Raw genomic sequence first — 25084 nt, 5'->3', positions numbered from 1 at the left:
TTCGTAAAACCTCCAGGAAGTTCAGCCAACCCTGGATCGAGTGATTAGTCAAACAAGATTTGTGAAGCGATACCTTTTAACTTACAACCATCAACATCCTCATCAACAGTCCGCGGAATAGTACACTTCATCGCTTCTTCAGTTGTCTGCGAGTCCAACACCGAACAAACATCACCCGTACAACGCGCATTCATAGCACGCTGAAGCGAGTCATCCTTCCAGCCAAAGACATAGTCTCCATGCTGCGAGAACCCATTCCTGTATCGGCAATACTGTCAGCTACTCATTGTTTCTCAAGTGAAAAGAGGAGACTTCGACTCACCTATCCCCCGTACTGAGCACAAAAGGTTGACTCCCATCCTCTGGCCACAACTCCGCATCGTTGAACTCCCTTGTATCCCACATAACCTCATACATAACCTGCGGTATAGCCACAGGATGTGACTCAGGACACGTCCCCGTAGGCCCGACATCGTAATCCCCCGCCCCATCCGCATAAGCCACATGACTCTGATGATCCGGGGAATCCAAATTAACGCCATCCCAACACGTGGGGAAAGTAATAACAGAGCGTATACCACCAGGACAGAAACCCGTAGGAAGTGTTTGCGCATCCGGTGCCGCACAGTTAAGGTGCATGTTGTCACCCGTTTCCGGCATACATCTATAACACACTTTCCGTGCCTCCGATTTCGCTGTCGCCGTCGCATCACCAACCAACATGCGAAACCCGGGTCGAAAAGCCGTAACACCAGTCTGGTTCTTTGTATCAGGCGTATAATACACCGTAATCCCCCCTTCTCCTTTCAGCCCCTCACTAACAAACTGCGGCACCCTTTTATACGTGCCATTGCGAGCGCGGAAGTACAAGACGGCGGTCCAGTAGTTTGAGAAGTCTTCTGAGAAAGTGCAGCTGGTGCATGTGGAGGCGGTGACGAGGTCGTGGGACTGCGGCATGGAGGCTGTGAAGGAGTTTCCGCCGACGATCTGGTGGAGGTGGGGGGAGGGAATGAGGGAGGGGAAGACGAGGGGGTCGAGGCGCTCGACGACGAGTTGCGAGCATTGGAAGCGGAGCATTGGGGGGATGGTTATGTTGAAGAAGGGGGGTTGGGCGGAGACATGGTGGGCGAGGAGGAGGATGGGGAGGAAGGTTGGCCGCATGTTTGTGGTTGTGGGAGGTGGTGTTGGAAATGAGGATAAGAATAGTGGGATGTCCAGAATTTAAACGGCGCGAACACTAATAAAATGTCAACTTCAAATACTTGCTGTCCGTCTTTGTCTGCCGTCTCTCACATCTGATCCACGATCACATGTTGTTGAGTAAACAGCCAATATCGGTGTGATGGCTGCGGGGCCCGGGAGTCACTCCCTCGGGTCCTATCCGAACGTCGTACGACTTCATTTTAGCCTTTGAGAACGCTGGCAGTATCATACTCGACGATCACTGCGATAGGCATGTGGGGCGTTGTCCGTATATGAAAAGTAAATTGTTATCGCTGCAAACCCATGTAGCCAGCTGCATGCCAAGGACATCCTCCAAATCCTTTTCGCTGATCTCGAGGTCTGAGAAAGACTCAGGAAAGAGTTGACATGTGAAAGGAGATATGTTATGGTCAGTTTAGAACATACATAGCTACAAAACCTTGAATTAAAAGCTGCTGGATGATAGCAAGGAAGTATTCGGTACCTTCGAGACGGCTAGCTGTTCATCGTCCGCGTCGACGTATACAACACGTGGTATCGTTTCCTCCTCCACAGGCAGCTACTTGTGATCATGTATTCGTTATATCCTCCAAGTCGAACAAGACGCCAAATGAAGTGTGTGACGGGCGTTCTTCGTATCGAGAAAGCGTCACGATGGACTCTTGAGCGAGAGAGGTGGTTAGTTTTGTCGGTTTCGTATGTACGCTCGCGCGAGATGATGCGTTAGTCGCTTTCGGGGTATCTAACGTCGTTATCATATTCAGCGCGGCATGATTTGTAGTCTAGGTGGATCGAAGAATCGAACTCTGGTCTTCTTATAGAGCCGAGATGAAGCGGGCTTCGGGAAAGAAGCGTATGCCGTGGAGTTGATTCATTTGCCAGCCTCCTTCATCGTGATAGCCAGACCGGAAGCAGTACTTGACATGCTGCTACCACTACCACTTTTCCTTCTGTTATGTTGTTTGGCGGATTCAGAGCCGGCGCTACCACGCCGACTATTTGAGGTGGGCTGTACAGGGAAGTAACCAGATTCGTCTTCGAGGGCAAAGCGTACTGGTGTTCTTGCCCTGCTCTGCACCGGGCTCATGCGAAACGCGTCTGATCCAGCACTCCACCTCTGGCCCGGGCTTGCACCTCCTGTCAAACTCCGCGCATGCCTCCGAGTAGGCGTCTCGGCAGGCAATTGGAGCCTTGAGTTGATGCCCATCCACAGCGCCTCCTCGTCATCGTCACCCGGGACTCTCCACCCTCCCACGCCCTCAAAGTCGCGCGTCAATTCGCTTGTACCAATGAGCGCCGTGAGAGAGTTATTTTTATGTTTCAGGAGACGTGACGTATGCGCCGAGTGTAGTCCTGCATCTTGTGAGGATGTCGTGCTAGCCGTGCTTGCGCGACGATGGCGCTGCCCGGTCGGGGAGTGCCGGGCGGACGAAGGTATAGGAGGGGCACGAAGTGGGACTGGCTTCGAAGCTGATGGGGATAGCCATGCGCCTATGATTGCAATGGCGAGACGGCAATATACGGTTAATGCGCGGAAGGAGAGGAGCGATACGGCGATTGAGGTGGTGACGACGGCGAAGAAGGCGAGCGGGATGGAGACGGAGAGCAGGATAAAGGGCGTGACGGCATACACGGGGTTCCACAGACTGAGCTCAAGGCTGGATGAGCCCAGCCGAAGAAACATGATGGCGATCCGTGGTGGAGAAGGAAGGAACGATGACGGGTGTTCGCATGTGAAAGTTGCGGGGAAGCGCCAAGGTCAACCAGACGCGTCCTCTCCACCCGTTCTCTGCGGAGCATCGACAGCGAGCCTCTCCGCTCAATTCCCGCCGAATCGCCTTGCTGTCGTCCGCGCAGGTGTAATACCAATTCCGATGAGCACGGCACTGAGCGATGTACCCTTGAAGATGCTCTCGTACTGCTCGATCTTGAGACGGGTCGAGTAGGGCTGACGCTTGATGCGAAGAAATGTCGCGCCCGTGACGGCCAGCCAGGCGCCGAAGAGGATTTCGTAACGGTACTTCTCCACCGCGGTTTCCGAGGCGTTACCAGACATGATACTGATGCGATCGGTCAAAAGCAAAGGTGGAAGGAGCGATGAAGGTTGCGGGATCGGGCGGCAGAGGCCTTGATAATATGGACGATTTCATGACGTCGTTGGTTGGCTCACCATCACGCGCTCGCCACCGCTACTTGCATCCATCACACCACGCCTCAGACCGCTGCCATACGACGGGAAAACATCGTGAACAGTCTTGTCCACTCGTTCTCCATCATTGTTTTTGCGCATAGGTCTCTACCACCCAACCATTGTAAACTTACTAGCGCCTAGACACTGATTGGATTGCTTTGTCCATGCACGACTTCCTCTTTGTCTCGACCTTATCACGGAATCGCTCACCGCATTTTCATTCTAGATAGTACATCACCCAATATCTCAGCCTCATTCCAGGCTCACAATCTACCGAGACTGAAGCGCGTATCATGTCGACGCGAAATGTTTGGAAGATCGAGCGCAGGTCCTTGATTTATGTTCCGCTTACCGTTGCCGCGATTCTCGTCATTGCATTCCTATGTTCACGAAAGCTAATACGAACCCTTTTCGGTCGTTCCAAGAAATCGATACTTCCGTTAACTAACACACCGCCACGCAAGACAACTTTCCAGCACCATCTCCAGGCTTTGCGCAAGTGGTGGAAGCCTGCAGTCTCTTCTGCCACTAGCTCGCCTCAGCCTCACGACCGCCTCACTCATCAAGGATGGTTCCAGCGTTACAACGCGCAGAAATCCCTCCTCGAGAAAGAGCGCCGCAAGGAGATGCAAAGAGAATGCAGGCCGAGAGTTTTCACTCAAGGTTACAGAGAACACTGGGGACGGATTGCTGAAGAGCAGAAGAACGTCCGACGAACACAGTGGGAAAAACTCAAAGACAAAGTAGGACTTTAAGTATGTATCGATGCAATAAGCCATCACTTCTCATCATGACATCTCGCCATTAGTACTTTCATACATCGTCTTTGTATGCAATGTGATTTGCGGTGGTACAACTGGGCGAAGCACACTGACGGCTTTGTCTTCTGCAATTTCTTTCAACAAAGATGACACTCGGCTGTGCTCTCGGCTGTTATAGAATCCTGCTCTACTCTCGAAAACTATGATCACAATTTTAAATGTCACCTGCTTTACGAAAAGATGGCTACATCAAGTTTCACCTCACGTATCCACAGGGTCGATTTGGCTGATGCATCCGCTGAAGCGTCAGTCGAAGACTTGCAGCCCCAAGGCATCTCCGAACAAACAATCATCATCATCGTTTCCATACTAGGCTCTGCAACGATCTTAGCCATTGTCGTCGGAATCATAAGCTACTTCCGACATCGACGTCGGAGAAAGGCCAACGAAGAACGCCAACAGGAGATCGAACGGAGTTTGCAACGAGCTCGACGGCCCGTCCTCACGTTAGACACAGACTTACCAATCGCAACTCAGTACAGAATTTCGACTGCTCGAGCCGGCTAGCGGACATTCTCCTACCAGGTTCCCTACGAGCTCGCAATGTGACCAAGGTTCAAGCACTGTGCGACTACATGTCCGGACATTTAACACACGGTCGCTCCAGCTTATCAAGATAGTTCCTGTCTCAATACTTCATCTCAGCCCACTAATACCCCTCGAGCTATCAGATCACACGCGCTAGCTGGTCCAGACACTCATGGCATTAACCCACAATCAAATCGGTGCCATAGTGTCCAGCTGCGCAGGCGCTGTCTTGATAACCGTCTTCGTAATTCTTATTTTCGTCCACCCGGTCCGACTTTACACTTTCTCGCGACGCAAGTCTCCTCGTTCCAACCCAGCATTCACTACCGCGGACGAAGAATCCCAACGTCTCTCCATACCCGACACTCGCTTCTCGGTCCTCAGCCATTTCGAAACCATCGGCAACCTCGTCATACCTCCAAACCATCGTCCTCTTCCCTCTGCACTAGACATTATCAACCGTGTAGCCATAGCTATTGCTCTACCTGCGGGGGCAAAGCCGGCGGACTTGAAACGTGTAACGGACGACGGAGTCACAGAAAAGGTGTCATGGACGACTGTTGAGCGGCAGGACTCGCTTGTTATGCGTGAGAGTGCTGCTCAAGAAAGGAAGACGATGTCTGCGAATCATATGGAGCAGTTGGACAAGCTGCAGAATATGTTTGTTATTGGTGATGGAGAAGAGGATGAGGATGAGGAATGGGATCAGGATGATGCTGATTCAGCCGATAGTGTTGTGGATGGGAATTTTGGATCGGGCAAGGGTATGCGTGCGCTGTATCATGCGAGGCAAGATGAGTGATATGACATCAAGTACCAGCTGCTGTTACATTAATGCGAGATCACTCTATTCCATGCCATAAGTCGCAAAAAGATTTCAGGAGTCATTATAGGAAATTATTGTGCGTCTGGTAAGGAGTGTGAGCTCTATAGCACGTTGAGTATAAATCAAACCCCAGCCCATGCTTTGTTATTACGCCCAAGTCCCCCAGCTCCGGACCATGGCGGAGACGCTCTTCTATTATCTTCACCAAGCCGGAGTAGAGCAGGCGAAGTCCTTGATCTCCTTCGTCGCAGTCGTGACCTTTGTTGCTCCGACCTTGGCATCATTACAAGTAGCGGTAGCAGTCGCGTCAGGAGGGGTAGTGCTGCAGTAGACTGTGCTTGTCTCATAGATTGTCTTGACGTAAACAGCCTGTTCGAATGTATTAGCATGTAGCACCTTGCTTGCGAGAGAAGATACGTGCCGAAGTCTTGACTTCCTCGTACTTCGTAACCTGCACACACTGGCACTCGGTCTTGAAGACGAAGTACTTTGCGCAGTTTCCGGAGTTCTTAGGATCGATGCAGTCTCCGTCTGCGTAGCCAGTCTCGCTGGCTGATCCTGTCTTGGGAATGAAGGCGGCATGGATACCGATGTACAGGTCCAAGCCACACGCCCGCCAAGTGTCAAGGATGGGGATGGTGCAGGTGCCAGATTTTGTGCAGTAGCCATTGTCGAGCTTGTATGGCCACTGACCGGGGGCTGTGACTGAGGGCTTGGTTGGCTGAACGATGACGTGGAGATCTCCATAGCTTCCCCCGACCGAGGAAAGGTCAGGGTAGGTAACGGTTAGGGAGTCGCCGGAAAATGATACGCAGACGTCACCCACTGGATCGCGCTTGGCTCCGTAAACAAAAGGTTTACATAGTTTGCCGGATAGATCACGGGCTAGTAGGCCACTTAAGGAGCGAGTGTCGAGCCCGGAGAATGGCGATGCTTGGACAGAGGTGATGGCCACGGCGGCCGTCAGCAGAGTGGAGGTGAAAGTGAAGAGAGACATCTTGCTTCGGAGTTGACTGATCTTGGTGGTTGAAGAGTGTGAGTTGAAGTTGAAGCTGAAGCTGATAGAGATGTATGCCGGTGATCTGAGTCCTTCTTATACAGTTCTGTATTTCAAATGCTGGGGGTAATATCCAATGTCTCTCATGTGCAGCCTGCTAGGGTCTACGAGGTCCGACAGTAGGCTCTCCAGTGAGAAGCAAGACGTGCATACCAACAGTGAAGCCACGATGTTGCGGCTCAGGCCGTGGCGTCGTCCAGACCGATATGCTGCATGGAGCTGAGCCAAGCTTTTCTGGAAAAGATTGTCTTAACTTAAGCCACTCGTTCCATGGCTTGATAGTTACGTTATGGAGCCGAAGGTTTGCGAAGCATTCTGAATACCTTTCCCGACGTGATAGAGAGACTGAAAGACTCAATGAGTACCTGGCTGATCTATGGAGAGGCGACTGAGTCTGCAGACATCGAAGATTTCCTCGGGACTTTCGTTGGACCTATGACGGCATCATGGACGGCATCATTGCCCTTCGACTTATGTTGATTATTTGCATTTCTTCCACGTCATCCGTCCACATTTCACTGCCGCTCTTGGCAAAGTTTTCCCCAGAAGCTGAGCCAAGAATGGTAGCGAACGATGGCCACAAGCGATGCCTCATACCCTGTGAGGAACACCAGCATGGCAAGTACCGTCAGTGCTTGGCCAAAGCTCTGGCCCACTCGGACACCGCACACCGTCCAGCAGTAGACTCCTAGTTTGAAAGTCGACAGTGGCGAGGATGATATGTGGACGAGTGAAGCTTTCAAGAAGTGAGCCACCTCATACAAGAAAAAAACTGAACAGGTCTGCAGGCTACATTAAGCCAAAGCCTTGCAGAGTAGGTGACCCAACGTCAACGTAGGCTCCAGGCTGTTCAGTTTTTTCCTAGGTTGGCGTGGAGCTGAGATGTGAAGTAAGCTTGGCAATAGTCATGGCCCGCGTTGATTTTTGGGAGAGGGCGGGGAAAAGGACCGCTACATTGGGTAGTGCATGCTTGTGTGGCGTTGACAGTTGCGGTAACTGTCGCGCTACAACTCCGCGGCGGGAAGGCAGATCACCCGCACTGAGGACTGTGGCCGTCTGCAGAGTACGAATCACAATCGTGCAGTGACAGATCAGACACAGAAGCGGCCGATGAGTATTGACAGAAAGGAAGTTGGGCCTAGAACAAACAAGCCATCTCTCCGGTTCGTGTACCCGCGCCAGAGACGTACAGTGGGCGGGGCGATCGAGAACGTGCCAAACAGCCAGGATCTTTGTGGAGAAGAGGTTTGTGGCGGATCGCAGGTGTACTGCATCTCTGGGCAATAGAGGTGGCTGTCTATTTACGTATCGTGGGAAAGAAGCAGAACGTGGGAAAGCGCGCAGCGTCGGGGCGAAGATCAGCCGGCATGCGCTTAGTCAGCTGCCGCCCGACGCGTGACGCGTGACGCGTGTGCTCCTTCCATCTTCACACGTTCGGTCGACTTATCCATAACCTCTTTCAACCATCGCGTTTCCTAAATGAGCATCGTGATTGTGTCAGCCCCGTTCACTCTGAGAGTTCGAACGCTATAGACACTGATGATACTCCCAAACCTTACTCAGCCTGAGTAACATGACCGGGGAACTGTCAAGCACCTCCAGGGCTGCGGCTTCAGGAGAGCTGTCTGTACGTGTCACAGAGAACGCGGATTCGTCGCGCGTGCCACGAATGCAAATCTGGTCCTTCACATGCTCCACAGTCGCTAACCCACGAACGCAGCCTCAGCATCGGAGCTCGTGAAGGTATCCTGGACCGCAATGTTCCGTGGCACGCGCTTCTTGTCCTTCGACAACTACCATTCGCCAGCATTACAGGCATTGTTCGCACCTTGACTGGCCGGTTAAAATGTTCGTCACACAGCTTCGATGTTGTCCATGATCATTGGCCGATGTCTCATGTTTCAAGATCGTCGCATTACCGAACGGGCCGGTCGCGGGATGATCATGTCCACTAGGACAGCCCGGCAGAGAGGCAAAGCCCTCTGCAATGCTGTTTTATTGCTCCTTCAGCACCTTGTGCGACGTCGAGAGTTGGTCTCGGCCACAGTTGGGCTCTGCGATCATGCGGGCGGCTAGATGGCTTCGATTTGGAGAAATGTTTCTGACCTGTTCTACAGTGGGACTTCTTCATTGCGAGCAGCTCTCCATCCACAGCAATGCGATCCTCACGCGAGTGTCAGTATTACGGAGTAACAGGCCCCAGCGCATAATGCGTCTCTTCGATATGCTGCACGTACGACATGAAGTGGGCGTGTTTCTGATGTTTCTAGCGTTTCTAGTTCTACGTCTAGGATGTTTCAAGAACGGCACCCCGGACAGCATCACCATGTCCACTCTGCTCGACATATAGTATCGCTGTGGCTCTTGGCCGGGCGCCTACTCTTGGTTCCTGAGTGAGTGTTGTGGCAGGCCACCGCCATTGACACCTTCGCCTTCTGGTTCTTTCTTGCACATGTATTTGAGATACCCCACTACTTCCTTATAATAATGTTTGCGATTGCTTCTGAAAGGCCGGTCTGGCACCTACTGGCATGCTTTACGACCTTCTTTTTGCTTTACTCATCGGCTGCCTTTTGGTTCGGCTCACGGGGATCATTCGCTAGCGAACATTACCCAGACAGTCTCACAGCAATCTTCTCTACACAGACTATCGACGCGCTCAACCAAGATGTGAGGCTGCGTAGTGCGCTACTATCGCTCACAGAAGCTATCGCACAATCATCCAGTGATATTGGTGAGAGACTCCGCTTGGAAAGTCTCCAAAGCTTTGGCACCAATCTCACGGATGGTATCGAGAACGTTCGGTCGAAACAGGAATCCGAACTGAGGAGGCGGGATTTACAAGATGACATCAGTACAACTTTCCGAGATCTGACGGGTGCTGGTGGTATAGGCGGGTTCAATCTGACGGGTGGATTGGCCGGTGTACTGGGCAGCCTAGGAGACTTGATGGTTGGATCCCTTGGTACACCTGCTTTGTTTTTGGGTATAGGTCTAGGGTACGTAAGCGCACATCATGACGAACAGACTAACCATTAGTAGCATGGGTACAACGACTGCTCTCAACTTGACCGACATGGAGGAAGCCAACGCGATAGCTTCGAGTATCGCCACTGCCTACAACGCTTCAGCAAGTGGTGCGAACCTCGCCGCTCAGCAACTTGGAAACGGCATATCGAGGCAAATCACCCCTTCCTTGGATGGCAACAATTTCTCTCTCGCTCCTGCGGCCTTTGCCCTGGCATCTGGCATCGGAAACGCGACTGCAGTAGGGTTCGGTCTGACAGAGCAACGTTTCGCACCTTCATCCGATTCGAGCATTGAGGGTCTAGCTGGAAATTTTGGCCTTGGTGTTGCAATGCCGATTGTGTCCAACATTGATCTTCGAGCCACTATCAAGAGTTTGGGAAACAGCTCCGGTGTCTCGAGCTTCATGCAGAATCTTCCCAAGATCGCAGCAGCAGCAGGGCTGGGCCTAGGAGAAGGCGCAAGAAACGGCTTGGGCTTGACAACATCGCAGCTATCTGGATCTGAGAACCAGAAGCGACAATCGGTGGACCCTACAGCAGACACGATAGACTTTCCGAGAACCGTAAAGCATTTCGCCAGAGGTCTTAGCCAGTCATTCATCCAGGGCAGCAACTTTTCAAACCTAGACATCGGGTCTATGACGGGCTTCCCCAATATGACCGAGCTCCAAGCCATGTTCCGGCCTATGGCTGCGGGAGCTGGTGCGGGTATAGGCATGGGAATTGCTATCGGTTTGAACTTCAAGGCAGTGGACGCTCCGCCAATGATCGCTAGTAATATTGACGACGACAACGAACAAACGGCTTTGGCTGCGGAAGGCTTTACGCAAAACTTGTTCTCCAACCTGCTCATCAATAGTAGCGCCATTCAGCAAGCAAAATCGTTCATCGTGAACAACCCGCCTCAAGCATTACAGGGTCTCGACGGAGCCAAGGCAGCTGAAGGCTTCGCTAGAGGTACCATCGAAGGCGTTGTGAGCGCGATGTATTCTGTCGGAGGGGTCAAGAACTTGATCACTGGCGACCTTCCGGATACTGCATACGACAATGTGCCAGTTTTGGCTCCAACACAATTCAACGATACGTTGAACGGCTCGGCTGTTGGCTTTGCGCGAGGGCTTACAGGCAAAGCGACGATACTGGTTGCGGAGATCGTCAGAAACCTCACTCAGGGCATGTCAAAGTCTGATATGGCTCCTCCGTCACGTCGAAGCATTGTCGGAGAGTTCCACGAGGATTCCAGTGTAGGTAAGGAATTGCTGCTAGCTGAGTTTTTGCATATACTGACCCATCGCAGTAGCATCTAGTCCGATTATCGCCCGTCAATCTCAAGTCGGAACCAGCCAGTTCCCTATAGCTATCGACCCCATCACAGCGCAGAGAGGCGCACAGAAATTAGTCGATACTCTCACATGCCAGGGAATCGGCGGCATCGCGTCAGCAGCTTTCGGTGCCATGGCTGCAGCCAAAGCGAACGCTACTATGATGAACAAAGCGATGGCCCAGCTTGGTCAAACTCTCGATCCAACGGTGTTGCAAGCATTACCTCGAGGACCTATCACAGTATCATCAGAGGGAAACATGTTCGAGATTGTTATCGAAAGCCAGAGTGTGAAGATCAATGGCCTGGCGCTCGTCCCATTCGCAGTCATTACAGGACTACACGTCCTGTTCGCTGGTCTCGCATTTCTTACCTTTCTTCCATTATACCTTGTCCTAGGCGTAGTCTGGCGGTTTTCTGTCCTGACCGGCTTTCCAGTCGATGAAGCCAAGAACAGGAAATGGCGCATGGGCCTGTTGATTACGTTTGCCATTCTAGGCATCACTGGTATCGTCCTCGGCATGGTCGGTATGGGAAGCGCCAGTCATTTCCGCGACACACATGGCATTATGGGTCTCATCTGCCTCATATTCCTCTTCCCAGCAGTGGGATTCTCCATCGTTCGTCTTCGTACAGAGATCCCACATCCCTCACCCGCAGCATTCGCCGGCATCAAAGGTCCTATGGCGGTTGCGAAGACACCACAACGCATCTACCTCATCAGTGGTATCAGTACCCAACTACTATTGGGGCTAGGCCAATTCGCCTTCTTGCAAGGGTTCTCCACACTCCGAGCCATATCGCTTTGCGTCGCCGACGCAGTGCTAACCTCGACCAGTGTTGCTGGTCTCGTTAGCTTAGTCTTGATGATACAAATCAGTGCCACGGCATTAGTTGGTATCCGAGCCTGGTTGGAACAACACATCGCCAAGAAAGAAGCAGCTGGCATAACTCGAACAACGACTGTTGGGTCTAGTGACCTCAAACGAAGCGACACGATGGCCACGTTCGGTTTCGACAGGAAAGACCCGCTATCGGTTTCCAGATTGATCACCACCAAACCCAAACTCACACAACGAAAAACCGAAGAGCTCAAAGGCTCCGAAGACAACGGCATTAGCACTCCATTCAACTTCAGGAAAGAAGGGAGCATCAACGAGCAAGATACCCAAGACGACAACTTCCTCTCACCCGAGGAGCGGATCAACTACCAGGAGCGCGGCATCTACAACCCCAAAACTGGAGGCTACACATACCCTGTGCAGAGTATGGGCTATGGCGACGAGGAGTTCTATAACAGGTCGACTACATATGGAGAACGCCGCCCGTCTTCGGGTGTGTTTGATCCCTTGCTGTCTCCCCGGCCCCCAATGGCGGCCGCTACCGGACCGAGGATGACTGGCGTCACTGTTCAGGATCTATGGCCTCCACCAATGCCGCCAAGTTTGTACATGACGACGAGGACGCAGAAGACTGTTAGTAGTAGGTATAGTAGGCCGATAGATGGGAATGTGCCTGTGAGGGATAGCTTTATGGGGTTTGGGAACCGATAGGGAAGGGTACTTCGGGGGTTAGATAAACTGCATGTATACCACGGTGTATGATAGAGAGATAGAAATATATCCAAATGAAGTAAACTCTGGGAGACCATGCGCGTAGTGACCAAGCTCGGTGGTTATGCGGATGATCGTGGACCATGTGATTGATCACTCAAGGACACAAACGGAGACCCGGTAGTTCCCGCGACGCCGCTGTCGGCCGTCAGCAGAGTGTATAAATCTGTCTTTCGTACTCTGGTCATTCCTCATCATATACAATCTTCTGGGAATCTTCCAAAGTATAATCTCTACAAAATCATGTTTGCGGCCTTCCCGTCTGTTTCCAAAAAAAATCCCCAGAACCAGAGTCTCATGAGACTAAGCTCGGAAACACCTTCAACGATTACTTGTTACGATCGTCTCCCAAATCACAATGTTCTACTCTTTCTCGATACCCCAAAAAGAAGGTTACACCCGGACATGTCGGTCGCTGCCTCCACCTTGCTCCAAAATCAGATTCGTAGTCCATGACGATTCTTCTGAGCTCTGCTCTTCCAAAACTTTTATCAAACCAACGGATGCTTTGCGGCGCTGCCTCTCAAAGCAAACAGATGAGAAGCGCATGTCGGAAACTAAAAACCGTGTATTGTTCCTCTTATGTTCGTGGGCCTCGAGTATCCGACTCGCATCGGCTACATTCTATACTCCAAAAATTCTCCAAGGCATATCCATGCAGCCGGCTGCTGCAAGCGCGTATAAAATCGGCTCGGTCTTGCAAACATCTTCTCCTCTTCAACACACCGCGCGGTCTCAAGAAACTAAAACTCAATAAGAACCGAAAAAATGTCTTTTCCTGAGCTGTGTTTCCAAAAGAGGAGCCTCCATCCATAATGATTTGTGCGGAGGAAACGCAAAACAATGTACGACCAGTATATGAGAAGAGCACCTTGCGACAGCACATCGTCATGCATCTCTCCAGTTTGTGCGCCCTCTACCTCGTTTGTGGGCTGGTCGGCCTATATAAACTTTCAACGATGCCTGGAGAGGACTTCTGCACACCATCCTCTACCACATATTTCTAGAAAGGCGGTCTCAAACAACCCCATGTTGGCCTCTGCTTTTCCAAAATGACCCGGTCATGGACCGATGATTTGTCTCCCCGCCACGTGCACAAAAAGGCAAACATACTGACCGCTCTGAGAATGCATGACCCACGCCGATGTGCTCGATATAGAGGATATGGGCCCGATTCGTCGGCTTACACAGCAAATCAAAGTCGAAATCCATGTGTTCAGGTCATGACTTGATATTATCCAGGTCAAAGAGTCATTTGACTATGTACAACAAGAATGTTCCAAAAGAGTGCCAACTTCGATGGTACTGCGGTGACGCGACGCAGACGAGCGACTCACAACTTCCGAATTCCATATGTACCCATCCAATCAGATCCTCTCGAAAAAGGAGAAGTATCGTCAACACAAGAGCTTGCCAACTTCGTCTTCATGACTGACGTGAGAGGATCACAGAGCGTGTCCACATAGCAAGCATGCCTTTTCCTGGCTTTCTCATAACATGTGTTCATGCATCCAAGACTTTGAGCATCTCCTCCACGCTCTGGAACTTCTCCCTCTCCTTCCCTTTGCTCTTGCCCCTGGCCCGTTCAGCCTCGTCGATCTTCTTCCAGTCTGACCAACTTAGCGGTCTTGTACTAGTAACATCATCTTTGATGCCATCCCAACCAAGCCCCGTGCTCCTGTTGTCACCACTGGTATCGTTCAAAAACGGTACATCGGCCTCCCAGTCCTGCGCAATAATGTCTGCAGATGCGAAGGCGTCTTGCATGGTACTAGCGATGACGCCGGTCGGTCCACGCTTGACCCAGCCTGCACAGTATAATCCATGGACATGGCCAGCTGTCAGGCTGCCAGGCCCTGCCGATGGTGTGATGACACGACCGTGCATGTCATTTGGTATGATGCCGAGCTTCTCGTCAAAGGGTACGCCGATGTCGGAAAGACCAGGTAAACCCGTTGATTTGTATCCTACGGATCTAAACGCTAGCGACGCCTCCAGCGATGTCTCCTCGTTTGTGGGTGTGACGCGGGCTCGTTGGTCGAAGGGATCCGCATCGGCGACAAATTGTTGCTTTGTAAAGGCGATTGAGGATAGGTGACCAGCGTCTGCGTGCATAGACTTGGGCGCTTGCATAAATTCAAGGGCCCATGACCGCGGCGCTTCCTCTTTGGTAGCCTTGCTACCCTTGAGCAAGACTTCAGCTATCCGCTTTTGTACTCGGGGGAGCTTCTTGATCTCGGGTGGGTAGAGGGAGCGGTCGATTGGTTCGAAGGCGACGGAGGGGATGTTCATGAGCTCGCGAGCCTCTTTGACAGTGAAGGCAGCCTGGCTTCTGGTAAGCGAAATCTCGATGCATGCGTCTAGTAAGACGTACCTGTATTGGCCCACGCCGGCCAACGACCCTAACAGACCGCACCCGACTCTCTGATAGCGTCTGGATAGCCTGTTCCGAGATGTCGGTATGCCGTAGACTGTCAACAGGGCTGAGCAATATGCGCGCAACATCCAACGCCACATTTCCCTGCCCTATGACAACTGCCTGTTCACCAGCTTGGAGATTGGGTTCTAGGCTTCGAAACTGCGGCAGCGCGTTGTACCATCCGACGAAAGACCTGGCCGAGTATACTCCCGGCAGGTCTTCTCCTGGGACTCCCAATTGCCTATCTTCACTTGCGCCATATGAGAATAGTATCGCGTCGTAGTGGGGCTTCATCTTGGCCAATTCGATATCGTGGCCAACCCTCACATTGCCAATATAGTTGAAGCGCGGTGATTGCGCGACCTCCTCGAACGTGTCCTGGCAGTTCTTGACCTCTGGATGGTCCGGCGCAACACCGTAGCGGACAAGCCCATATGGCACGGGAAGTTGCTCGTACATGTCCACGACGGCATCTTGGTTCTTGTTCATCAACCGGTATGCCGTGTAGAAGCCTGCCGGTCCCGAACCGATGATTGCGACGCGAAGGCGCCCGCGCGCGCTTGCTGTCGTGCTGTAGGCATTGCGAAGTGGTCTTGGTGTTGCAGATGCGTTGTTGTATGGAGACGGCTTCGTTGTCCGATATCGTATCGTGCTGATCGCCCTCACATGCTTCAAGGTACCATGGTCGCGTATTATCGGAGCCGACGCGCTTGATATGCGTTGAGTGCAGCTAGCGCAGACATAGGGCGTTCTCTGTAGGTGCCGGACAAGGTGCATGGTGTGAAGGTCCTTGCATCTGATAGCGGCGATCGCCGCACGAGGAACTTCGGGATGACTAAGGCCACCAACTTGGAGGCTCCCGAGGTCAATGGCATCAATCCTACGACCTGGTCAACGCCGCGACCATCAGATCTACACTGGAATCGTGATGAGCAACAGGAAGTCCGACTCAATGCTTCATGTTTACTATGATATGACCATGGTGTTGTTGGGCCTCTCCTCCGCCCAACGTGCCGCTCAAACGACCGACAAAGCAAACCTGACCACAATTCCTTGCTGCAACTCATTGGGCCCCCACATGTTCCTGGCTAATACAGGTTTCAGCCGCTCGTGGCTGCGACTAGTCAATGCCTAAACCCGTCCCATCCGTGCTTCCTCACGTCATGAGCCGTTCTGGATCTACATTGGTCGATATTGATTGTTGTCATGACAACCCCATATTTACATACATATCACCCCAGGTCCCCGCGTGGGCCCATGTCAGCTATCAACCAGCATTTGCATCTCTTTGCTAATAAGCGAGAAGACGTCTCTCACCTTCTGTTCTGACGGTCGTGTGCAGCAGAACTTCCTTCCTTCGTTACTTCTCGCTCTACATCGCAACAATGGCAGGCCGCTGGCAGCCCCATATGTACGCAGCATCGAGGGATTCGATGATTGACACCGACCCCACCCGGTCGACGTTCAACCCAAAGGCCGTTACCATGGCTAGTCGCATGCCTCCTCCACCACCGAAGAAGAAGCAGGAAGGTCCTTATATCGACTTCAACAAGCACCCGGACAGCTACCTCATACTTCCGTATGGTAACACACACGCGAAGGAAATGAGCCCGAAGACGAAAGTCTTCATCGACATTGCGCGATGGATCCAGTTCAGTCTGAAGATTCTCACTCTGCTTGGCGCAATTGGCATAATGCTGTGCGGTATCTTCATTCGAGGAGCGCAAGACACAGAGGGCTATATTTTGAGGATACCGGTATGCACAACTCAGTCAATAATGAAGACTTCGCTAACACAAACAGCCCGGTGTGGACCTCATCGTTTGTCTATACGCCATATACCATCTAGTCCGTAATCCCAAGACGCGACCAGCCGGAAGCTCCGCCAGCTACCACTTCTTTGCTCTCGTTACCGACGCCGGCTTTATCCCGTTCTATGTCTTCACCGTCCTCATGGCTCGTCGCAACTCCGATATGGATGCCGGAACACTTGGGCGGTGGCGCACCATGTTCCCTACAGACAATGAGACGAACATAGTCCTGTTGACAACATGGATCACCGCAATTGCTACCGGCGGCCTCCACGTCCTCTCAACCGCCATTGATCTGTACTTGGCTATCCTCTTCAGGAAGATCTCAAAGCTGCCGCCGGACATGAACCCGCTTGAGGACAACCTGACTTCGCGCAGAAAGACCAAGCACAAGCACAAGAACTCATCAATCTCAGCCATTACACCTCTCACGTCAGACCAAGAGAAGAGGTTCAGTGACCAGAGCACCATTGCCGGAGACCGTCGCGATTCGAAGACTCCTTCCTACATTTACAGCGACATCCCAAGTCCCACCAAGAACCAAGTCGCATTCATGCACACGCGAACAGACTCGGAAACCACGTATTCGCCTCACACACCTGCTTCAGCTCGCCAATCCAGGGAGCGCTTCTCCATGTACTCTCAGCCTCCTTCAGCATACCAGTCCCGCAAAGAGCTCAACCACCGTGACGATCTACTCAACGACCAGGAAGACGACCAGACACTGGCCCAACGCAAGTCTATGCTCTCTCAACAAGCGAACATCAAACGACACTCTCGTGGCGGATCCCACGTTACCTCGTCCTCCTCGAAGGAATCCTTCCACACTCCTCCCGGAACCGCACGCTCTTCCAAACAAGAAGCGACCGGTGATCTCTCTCTCCAGCGCAACTCCCAGCAAAGCCTCAAGAATGACAACTGGTTCGTGCATCCTGACGAGGAAGACGAGCACCATGACCACTACCCGGCGCCCAAGCAGACAATGTTCCCCTCAAACGCGAACAACGGCTACAACACAGTCTCACCCTACGACGACGTATCTGACTACGAAGAAGAGTCCGAGGCACCCGAACCTCTACGCATGAACCCCCTCAGCCAGAACCCGCCATCTCCCCCCGCCACGGCGACCTTCTACGACCCTTACAAAGCCGCCTCCCCTCCCCCATCCAGCCTCCAGCGCACCAAGACCACAACCTCCATCTCCACCGAAAAGACATTCGACCGCTCGCACTCCCGCTCCGGCACCCCGAAATCGCGGTACTACGGCAACCTGCAAGCCGCGACCGAAGGCGTGCGCAGCGCCTCCAACTCTCCCTCCCCGACAAAAGGTTCCTTCCGCCAACAACCCAACCACTTCCCCAGCGCCACAAAGCAATATGCCGTCAACACTCCTCCACCCGTCCCCACGCACAACAACGTGACCAACTCGCCGTTCACGCTGCACAAGAAGAGTTACACGAGCATCAAGCGCACGGGCGAGGCGAACTACACACCCAAGCAGGGCCAGTCGCCGCGCGTCGTCAGCCGCTCCGGCGTCGATTACATCAACCCGTATGAGTTTGATGAGTCGGATCTGGGTACCCCGGGACGCAGGAGAGATGTTAGTGGGAAGATCGCTGAGGAGGGGAGAGGCGGTGGGTGGAGTGGGATGACGCAGAGGAAGGTTAGTGGTGTTGCTTATTAGGGTTCCGTGCTTTTCTATTAGGGAAGCGTTTGATGGTATCTAGGTTCAAGGGTTTTTCTTGTGACGATGTTCTATACACATGATGTGGGTTGGCCATTTTTCTTTGGGGGGAAACGATATTGGGTTGGGACTGGGGGGTGGGTTAGCATGACTACATAGCACGTTCTGGATGACTGGAAATGACGACATGGGATCTGTCTGCTGCATGAAAACGGTCTTTGCCCTCTTGGATTATACATTTGTGGTGTTTTGGTGCAACTGTTATGTGAATATGTGCAACTGTGCTAGCTATGCGGCGTCCAGCATGGCCGCTCACGCTGTACTATCAACATCATACTCGACATCCGTTCTAATAACATACTTCGCACCCTCAACAACCCCCGTGCCTTCATGAAGTAGCGCTCCTTGCGCCTCGCCGTGTGGAAATACCGCAACACTGCCCATGATAGGCTTGACCGGATAAGCGTTAATAACGCCCTCCTTAACACTAGGAACGAAGAAGGTCGTCTCACCACCCTTGAACTCATCGTTGAGGTAGATGAGAAAGGTGAAGAGAGAGGACTGGCGCGCGTCGGCTGGCGACGCATCGTACTTGTAAGCATCGGTGACTGGATCAATGCCTGAGGGTGGCCAAGCGCCATCTGCCAGAGTTAGCATAAGAATCATAATGGTTTGTTTAGAATCTACGAACCGATATGCATACGATACTCAGCACCAGGCACGTATCTGTACACTCTGAATCGTCGGTTGATACCGCGGACTTTCTTGCCAGCCACGCTGTCCGGTACGAACTCCTTTACTCTGTCCCAGAGCTTGTCGTGGAATGCTCGGTCGACGATCCAGTAAAAGTTGTGTGCCAGTACACTGGTGTCTTCACCTTGAGGACGCATTGGCGCATCTGGGATGAACTCTATAGTTTCTCCGGCTGCGATGATGGCGGAGCATTCCTCTGGAGAGAGTACGTGCTTGATCAGTCGGAGGTTGGGCACGATTGGGTGCTTGAAGCATTCTGTCTTGGGTCCTTTGCCGAGCAGCACAGCGTCGTCTTGGGAAGCGTAGAGGATTGCGGGATGAAGATTTGGTGGCTTGCGCTGCAGACCGGCAGTAGTTTCGATGATGCGGAAGCGGTCCTTGAGGCCGGGAGAGCATGAGTTGAAGATGCTCTTGTCCTCGACGCTTTTCCGTACTTGACGAGTGGGCTTGCTGGTGCCGCGTAGATCCCAGGTGTCTTGTAATGAGATGCCTGACGCGATATCTGTGCCGTGAGCTGTGGTGTCTGTCGGACCCGTAACTCGCAATATCGAATCCAGCACCCCGATCAGTTCGTCGTTTTGAGCGTTTGTACCGACCACTGTATGACTAGGGACCTGCACGTGGATGGACAGTCCGGAGACTACGTCCAGAGTACGCACCCACCGGCAAAGAGCACCCAGTGTTGGAGTGTCTTTTCTGATGCGCATCTCTGCCAACAGGATGAGGGCTTCTGTGTACTTGGCGTCTGTAAGCGCACCTGATATTCGCGCAGTAAGGTTACTGCCATCTATTCTTACGCTTAGTCTTTGATGTCGAGACCCAAGATATCAGACATACCAGCTGAGTTCAGGCCGGTAGTACATGCTTGACGGAAGTCGTATACAGCAGTCCTTAGGTCTTTGCACGCTTTTGACTTGATCAGTAGTGGATGTGCGGATAGCGTTTGTAATGTCTCAATTGCGACCTCAATCTCTTCAGATGAGATCACCGAATGTACGCTCGCTGGCTCTAGTGGATTCGCATCTTGTGGTGGACTTGGAATGCTGTTTGGATACTGCTTCTTTGCAGCCTGCAGTTGCGCATTCGCGCTGCGTTTCCGCTTGGCCATGTTCGATGATTAATTCTCTGGACCTGCAACTGGAGAGCGGAATAGTATCCACCAAGGATGTGTCAGCAATTACCGTGACGGATGTGAAGTATTCCGTTTTGTACGTGCATGCCGAGGTTTACGGCGGCGAACGTAGAAATTTTGTGGTCTGTGCTCTGGACTAGGCGGGGCAATGTTGTGCAGTACTAGTGCGGAAAGGCCCGCTCTCCGGTCTCACCACCTCAGGACACATGCAGGCGCGTTACACTTACATGTCTGAGCCTCAGACTCGAGGTCCCTTACGTTCAGCATAGACCTCGTTCGCTCGATGTCCGACCCGAGAGTTCTGACCTCATTCACTGCAAAAGGACTATGTATATCTCGATGCCTACTGTATCCACAGTGGTGCAGTAGACTAGAAGCCCTGAGCCCACACACTCGGCAGTTCAACGGCGCTATGCAGTCTACAGGGTCTGAGACACGATTATCGGGACGGGGTTAACGACAAACAATGGGCCGACGTACGTGTTATGCGCGGATCGAGGGGTACATTCCAGAATCCTGAGTACCCAGGTATATAGATAAACTCGGGCGATCGCCCTTTTCTTTTTCTTCAGACATTATACAAATTTTCGCTCATACATTTGTATACACCTTTACTCTAACACACACACCCCACTTCGACATACATACTCACCAACATGGCTTCCACCTCCTTCTACCAGGCCACCGTGCCCACCTTCAAAGGCATCGCCAACAGCGCTGTTGGCTTCCTCACAGTAGCCAAGGAAGAGCAGGCAAAGAACAGCTCACTGCCTTCCGACCAGGACCTTCTCAACGCCCAGCTCGGCGACATGCTTCCCCTCCGCATGCAACCCATCCTCGTCGGCAAGTTCCCGCTCGACGGAGTCACGACCCTGAAGCTCAACGGATCGGTCGCACCCCCTAACCTGGACCCCTCATCCTTCTCGTCCCTCGACGACATCATCAACTTCTTCAAGCAGTTCGCCGCTGTCTTTGACGCCGTTGACGAGAAGACTTACAACGAGAGCGCTGGAAAGAGCTTCGATGTAACTGTTGCGGGCAAGACTATGACTATGTCTAGCTTGGCCGAGTACTACAACGCCTTCGTCATTCCCAACAGTTAGTACTGCCCTTGATAGAACTGCATGTGAGATGTAGGCTGATTACTTACACTGCTATTTAGGCTACTTCCACCTCAACGCCATGTACATGCTATTGAGGAGTAAGGGATTCACTCTTGGCAAGGGCGTCTACGTCAAGCCTTTCTTCACCGAGCAGGCGAAGAAGGACTGGGCTCCATTGATGGGTTAGAGAGCGCCAAATATTGAGCTGCGCTTTGTCTATTTAGCGATAAGACCCGATGATCAAAGAGCACGCATTGGACAGAAATGAAATAAATGATATCACGACGATCTAGTCGATAAAGTATAATCAGGCTTGCTTTCACCTATTGATTTTCTTGCTCGCATGCGGGTGAGTGTCAAGTAGAGAAGTGGGTGTACAGAACGGAAGACATTGCCAGAATGCCCATCAGCCTGCAGTGCTGACGTTCATTGATTCTGTCTCGGCTATCTCATTTATCGAAAGCATCTCTCAGCTTCTCAAAGTGTGCCCTCATCTCCTCCCCAAGCTTTCCCTCAACATCTGCCAAAATCGTACACACCAAGCTATAGTTGTTACACAAGAATCTCTCCCTCTTCCGTGCATCGCTGATACCCTTGCTCAGCTTCGTGAGATAGGCTCCGTACTCGCTCCTCAACCTGCCCACGGATACGCTGACTGGTTCGTCGTCGCCTGCTTCCGAAGAGAGTGCCAGGATGCCTTGGAGGAGGTTTGCAAACTTTTGTGTGAGAGGTGTTGGCGCCGTGGAGGTAGCTGTGGAAGAGCTGGAGCTAAGTAACGCCGCACCGGTCGAAGGCCGGCCGGTTAAAGATGCAGTGACTTTCTGGAGCGAGGTGCAATGCATGTCCAGAACCTGCTGGAACCGTGGCCAGAGTAGCATGTTGGTTGCGTTGATGTAGCCTTCTACTGTTGGAACCTTTCTACGTTGCAGCTCAAATGCGAAGTGTTGGTTAAGTCGTACGCAGAGCAGTATACCGAGCGTGTCTGTTGTCGCTTCTACGAGCGACTTTGTAACCGCTTGGCCGACTGCTAGCGTAGGCTCGAAGATCGAGTTGAAGGTTCGTGAGATGGCGTGGAAGTTCTGTGATGGGGCAAAGTATGTAGAGATAAAGGTGTACTCGAAACATGCGTTGTCAACAAGTGCGAGGTTAAAGCTGCGGAAAGGGACCTCTAGGTAATGCGGCGACTTCTCGTCCTCGGCAACGTTCGCCGGTAAGGCATTGACAGAGGAGCTCTTGAGTGCATCGCGACGTCGTCCGAGTGAGAAAGCGTCGTATGTAACTGGTGCGTTTCGAGACTGACCGAGCAGAGTTCCAGCTCTTCTCGCACTGGGATCTTCGCCCAGAACATCGTACCTGTCCATAGCATGCACTTTAATCTTTTCGAGCGCGGTTCGGTATCGGCTGAAGTGGTTGAGGTAGTACCACCGCATGGTATATATGTATGCCTGCGCTATCTGTTGTGCAAGCTCTGCCTGGTGTTTGGCGAGGAAAGAATACAAGTCTTTGTATTTTAGAAATGCTTGCTGTTGGATGATCTGTGCATTGATGGAAGGTGAGCGGATGGCCTTGATCTGGGCGACTATGTAGTCTCGTATTCGTTCAACGGCGCGATTTATGAGATCGTCTAGCAGGGGCTTGACGTCCTTTATTGCCATCAAGTCTGGATGTTCTTTGGCTTTGTCGCTGACTGTCTTGGACCGTTTCTCGACTTCTGCAAGGGCACGCACGAAGCCGTCGTCGACCGGACCTTCAGCGATCTTGCGCACGACAGCTGGTGATATGCTGATATCTTCGACCGCCGGCCCCAGGAGCTTCTCCACCACTTTTCGATTTTCCAGCTTGGTGTTTAGAGCAATGGACCGGTTCTGGAGTGATTCTATCTCTGCAGACACGGCCTCGAGATCCGACTGGAAGTTTGTCAGGTTTGCTTCCACCGACTTGAGCACCTCATCGCACGCCAATATCGACTTGTGTAGATCCTCGAACTTGTCTTTGTCTTTGTCATCTGCAAGCACAATGAGCAAAGACCTGGGACTCTGAGCATGAAAACATACATTCTTCGACTGACTGCGCGCTATATGTATGTACAGAAGTGGGCTGCTGTTGCTCTGCGGTCTTCGCCGCTGCGAAATCGTGCAAGCTCAGGTCCCCGAAATCAATATCCTCCTCTACCACTTCAGGCTTCTCTGTTATACGCATCGAGTCTTCCCCGTTTGTGGCAGGCGAGTTGCGCGGTGGTCCTCCCATAATCGACTCTAGCACGTGTATGGGATCTGGCACGTTGGGCGGAACACCCCCTGTCTGGCGCCTACGTGGCCCGCCATTTGGTATGCGCGCGGATAGAGGCAGGCTCGCAGTCGAAGCATTGGGCGATATGAGGGGCGTCAGCGAAGACGATCGCGGATTCAGCCCCGGCCTCACGGGTTGCGCAGGCGCTGGATAGCCCCTTCGGGGAGCGGGCGAGTACGAGTCGCGTCGTGGAGGCGGCGTGCCGGTGGGCGTCGAGTACGAAGAAAGCCTATCTAGACCCCACATGATGTCTGCTGGATCGCATTCAGTTCAAGGGTGCATGCTAAGAATCAAACACGGATAGCGAGCTCTGAAGGTAGCTAGAGAACACCCTCGATTCACATGGCAGGCTCGGCGATTGTTTAATCCGCGAGCTAGACAGGGATCCACTAGCGCCACCTTCCCCTCCGCGCCTGCCCAATTTTGCCCACGCAAAAGACTTCTCTCTCCATCTCCATTTAAGGACACTGCCCACCCCACTGCCCTTCGCCCATCAGCCAGAACTCAGCCCTTCCTCCCCGTCGCATACAACTCTCATTCATCACCATGGCGGACAACAACGACGCGCAGGTACGTCCCTCGGAATCCAGCCCCGCATGTGCTCTTACCCCACCCTTCGGAGCACTGTCGCCAGCTGCGCTCCAGCTTCGCACCCTCTTGCGCCGCCCTCTCGCGCCCAGTACTGACGCCGCAAATTATAGCATGAGCACACCTTCGACTCCGCCGATGCGGGTGCCTCTACCACCTACCCCATGCAGTGCTCTGCCTTGAGGAAGAACGGTTTCGTCTGCATCAAGAACCGCCCCTGCAAGATCGTCGAGATGACCACCTCCAAGACCGGAAAGCACGGCCACGCCAAGGTCCATCTGGTCGCCATCGACATCTTCACCAGCAAGAAGCTCGAAGATCTCTGCCCCTCCACCCACAACATGGACGTTCCCAACGTCACCCGTCGCGAGTACCAGCTCGTAAGTCGCCCATGCCGCTCCAATGCGAAGCCTAGACTGACGTGTGAACTAGCTCGACGTTACTGACGACGGTTTCCTCTCCCTCATGTCCGACGACGGCACCACCAAGGACGACGTCAAGGTCCCCGATGGTGAAGTTGGTGACAAGATCAACAAGATGTTCACCGAGGACGGAAAGGACACTAGTAAGTTACACTCGGAATCGGCGATTTTTGGGTCATGCTGACATACCACTAGACGTCATTATCCTTACTGCCATGGGTGAGGAGGCCTGCATCGACGCCAAGGAGGCTCCCGTTTCCAAATAAGCGCATCGCTCAATACGTAGACTGTTTG

General features: G+C 52.6%; 9 protein-coding genes across 9 annotated transcripts; 4 read left to right on the top strand and 5 right to left on the bottom strand.

Annotated features, from left to right (window-relative positions):
* Nucleotides 1-3022: 3022 nt before the first annotated feature.
* J4E93_003564 (uncharacterized protein) lies at nucleotides 3023-3259 on the bottom strand (the record flags this gene model as incomplete). Its single annotated transcript, XM_049341499.1, has 1 exon — nucleotides 3023-3259. One exon carries the CDS (start codon nucleotides 3257-3259, stop codon nucleotides 3023-3025), a length of 237 nt encoding a protein of 78 aa, XP_049201004.1.
* Nucleotides 3260-5951: 2692 nt separating this feature from the next.
* Nucleotides 5952-6566, bottom strand: J4E93_003563 (uncharacterized protein; the record flags this gene model as incomplete). Its single annotated transcript, XM_049341498.1, has 1 exon — nucleotides 5952-6566. One exon carries the CDS (start codon nucleotides 6564-6566, stop codon nucleotides 5952-5954), a length of 615 nt encoding a protein of 204 aa, XP_049201003.1.
* Nucleotides 6567-9113: 2547 nt separating this feature from the next.
* J4E93_003562 (uncharacterized protein) lies at nucleotides 9114-12529 on the top strand (the record flags this gene model as incomplete). The annotated part of the gene is made up of 3 exons (XM_049341497.1): nucleotides 9114-9625; nucleotides 9669-10903; nucleotides 10953-12529. The coding sequence occupies 3 exons, from the start codon at nucleotides 9114-9116 to the stop codon at nucleotides 12527-12529; spliced, it is 3324 nt and encodes a 1107-aa protein (XP_049201002.1).
* Nucleotides 12530-14092: 1563 nt separating this feature from the next.
* Nucleotides 14093-15497, bottom strand: J4E93_003561 (uncharacterized protein; the record flags this gene model as incomplete). Its single annotated transcript, XM_049341496.1, has 2 exons — nucleotides 14093-14914; nucleotides 14964-15497. The coding sequence occupies 2 exons, from the start codon at nucleotides 15495-15497 to the stop codon at nucleotides 14093-14095; spliced, it is 1356 nt and encodes a 451-aa protein (XP_049201001.1).
* Nucleotides 15498-16393: 896 nt separating this feature from the next.
* On the top strand, nucleotides 16394-18503 carry J4E93_003560 (uncharacterized protein; the record flags this gene model as incomplete). The annotated part of the gene is made up of 2 exons (XM_049341495.1): nucleotides 16394-16765; nucleotides 16812-18503. 2 exons carry the CDS (start codon nucleotides 16394-16396, stop codon nucleotides 18501-18503), a joined length of 2064 nt encoding a protein of 687 aa, XP_049201000.1.
* A 312-nt stretch (nucleotides 18504-18815) lies between these two features.
* J4E93_003559 (uncharacterized protein) lies at nucleotides 18816-20364 on the bottom strand (the record flags this gene model as incomplete). Its single annotated transcript, XM_049341494.1, has 3 exons — nucleotides 18816-19144; nucleotides 19195-20043; nucleotides 20094-20364. 3 exons carry the CDS (start codon nucleotides 20362-20364, stop codon nucleotides 18816-18818), a joined length of 1449 nt encoding a protein of 482 aa, XP_049200999.1.
* A 680-nt stretch (nucleotides 20365-21044) lies between these two features.
* On the top strand, nucleotides 21045-21678 carry J4E93_003558 (uncharacterized protein; the record flags this gene model as incomplete). The annotated part of the gene is made up of 2 exons (XM_049341493.1): nucleotides 21045-21486; nucleotides 21551-21678. The coding sequence occupies 2 exons, from the start codon at nucleotides 21045-21047 to the stop codon at nucleotides 21676-21678; spliced, it is 570 nt and encodes a 189-aa protein (XP_049200998.1).
* Nucleotides 21679-21940: 262 nt separating this feature from the next.
* J4E93_003557 (uncharacterized protein) lies at nucleotides 21941-23738 on the bottom strand (the record flags this gene model as incomplete). Its single annotated transcript, XM_049341492.1, has 2 exons — nucleotides 21941-23496; nucleotides 23546-23738. The coding sequence occupies 2 exons, from the start codon at nucleotides 23736-23738 to the stop codon at nucleotides 21941-21943; spliced, it is 1749 nt and encodes a 582-aa protein (XP_049200997.1).
* Nucleotides 23739-24532: 794 nt separating this feature from the next.
* ANB1 (translation initiation factor eIF5A) lies at nucleotides 24533-25056 on the top strand (the record flags this gene model as incomplete). The annotated part of the gene is made up of 3 exons (XM_049341491.1): nucleotides 24533-24748; nucleotides 24801-24933; nucleotides 24986-25056. The coding sequence occupies 3 exons, from the start codon at nucleotides 24533-24535 to the stop codon at nucleotides 25054-25056; spliced, it is 420 nt and encodes a 139-aa protein (XP_049200996.1).
* Nucleotides 25057-25084: the final 28 nt, after the last annotated feature.

This window comes from Alternaria ventricosa (assembly GCF_023758065.1).
Source record: "Alternaria ventricosa strain BMP 2768 chromosome Unknown scaffold_5, whole genome shotgun sequence".
Classification (NCBI taxonomy): Eukaryota; Fungi; Ascomycota; class Dothideomycetes; order Pleosporales; family Pleosporaceae; genus Alternaria; species Alternaria ventricosa.
The sequence above is the reverse complement of the archived record's forward strand: the minus strand, read 5'-3'. Positions and strand labels throughout refer to the sequence as shown.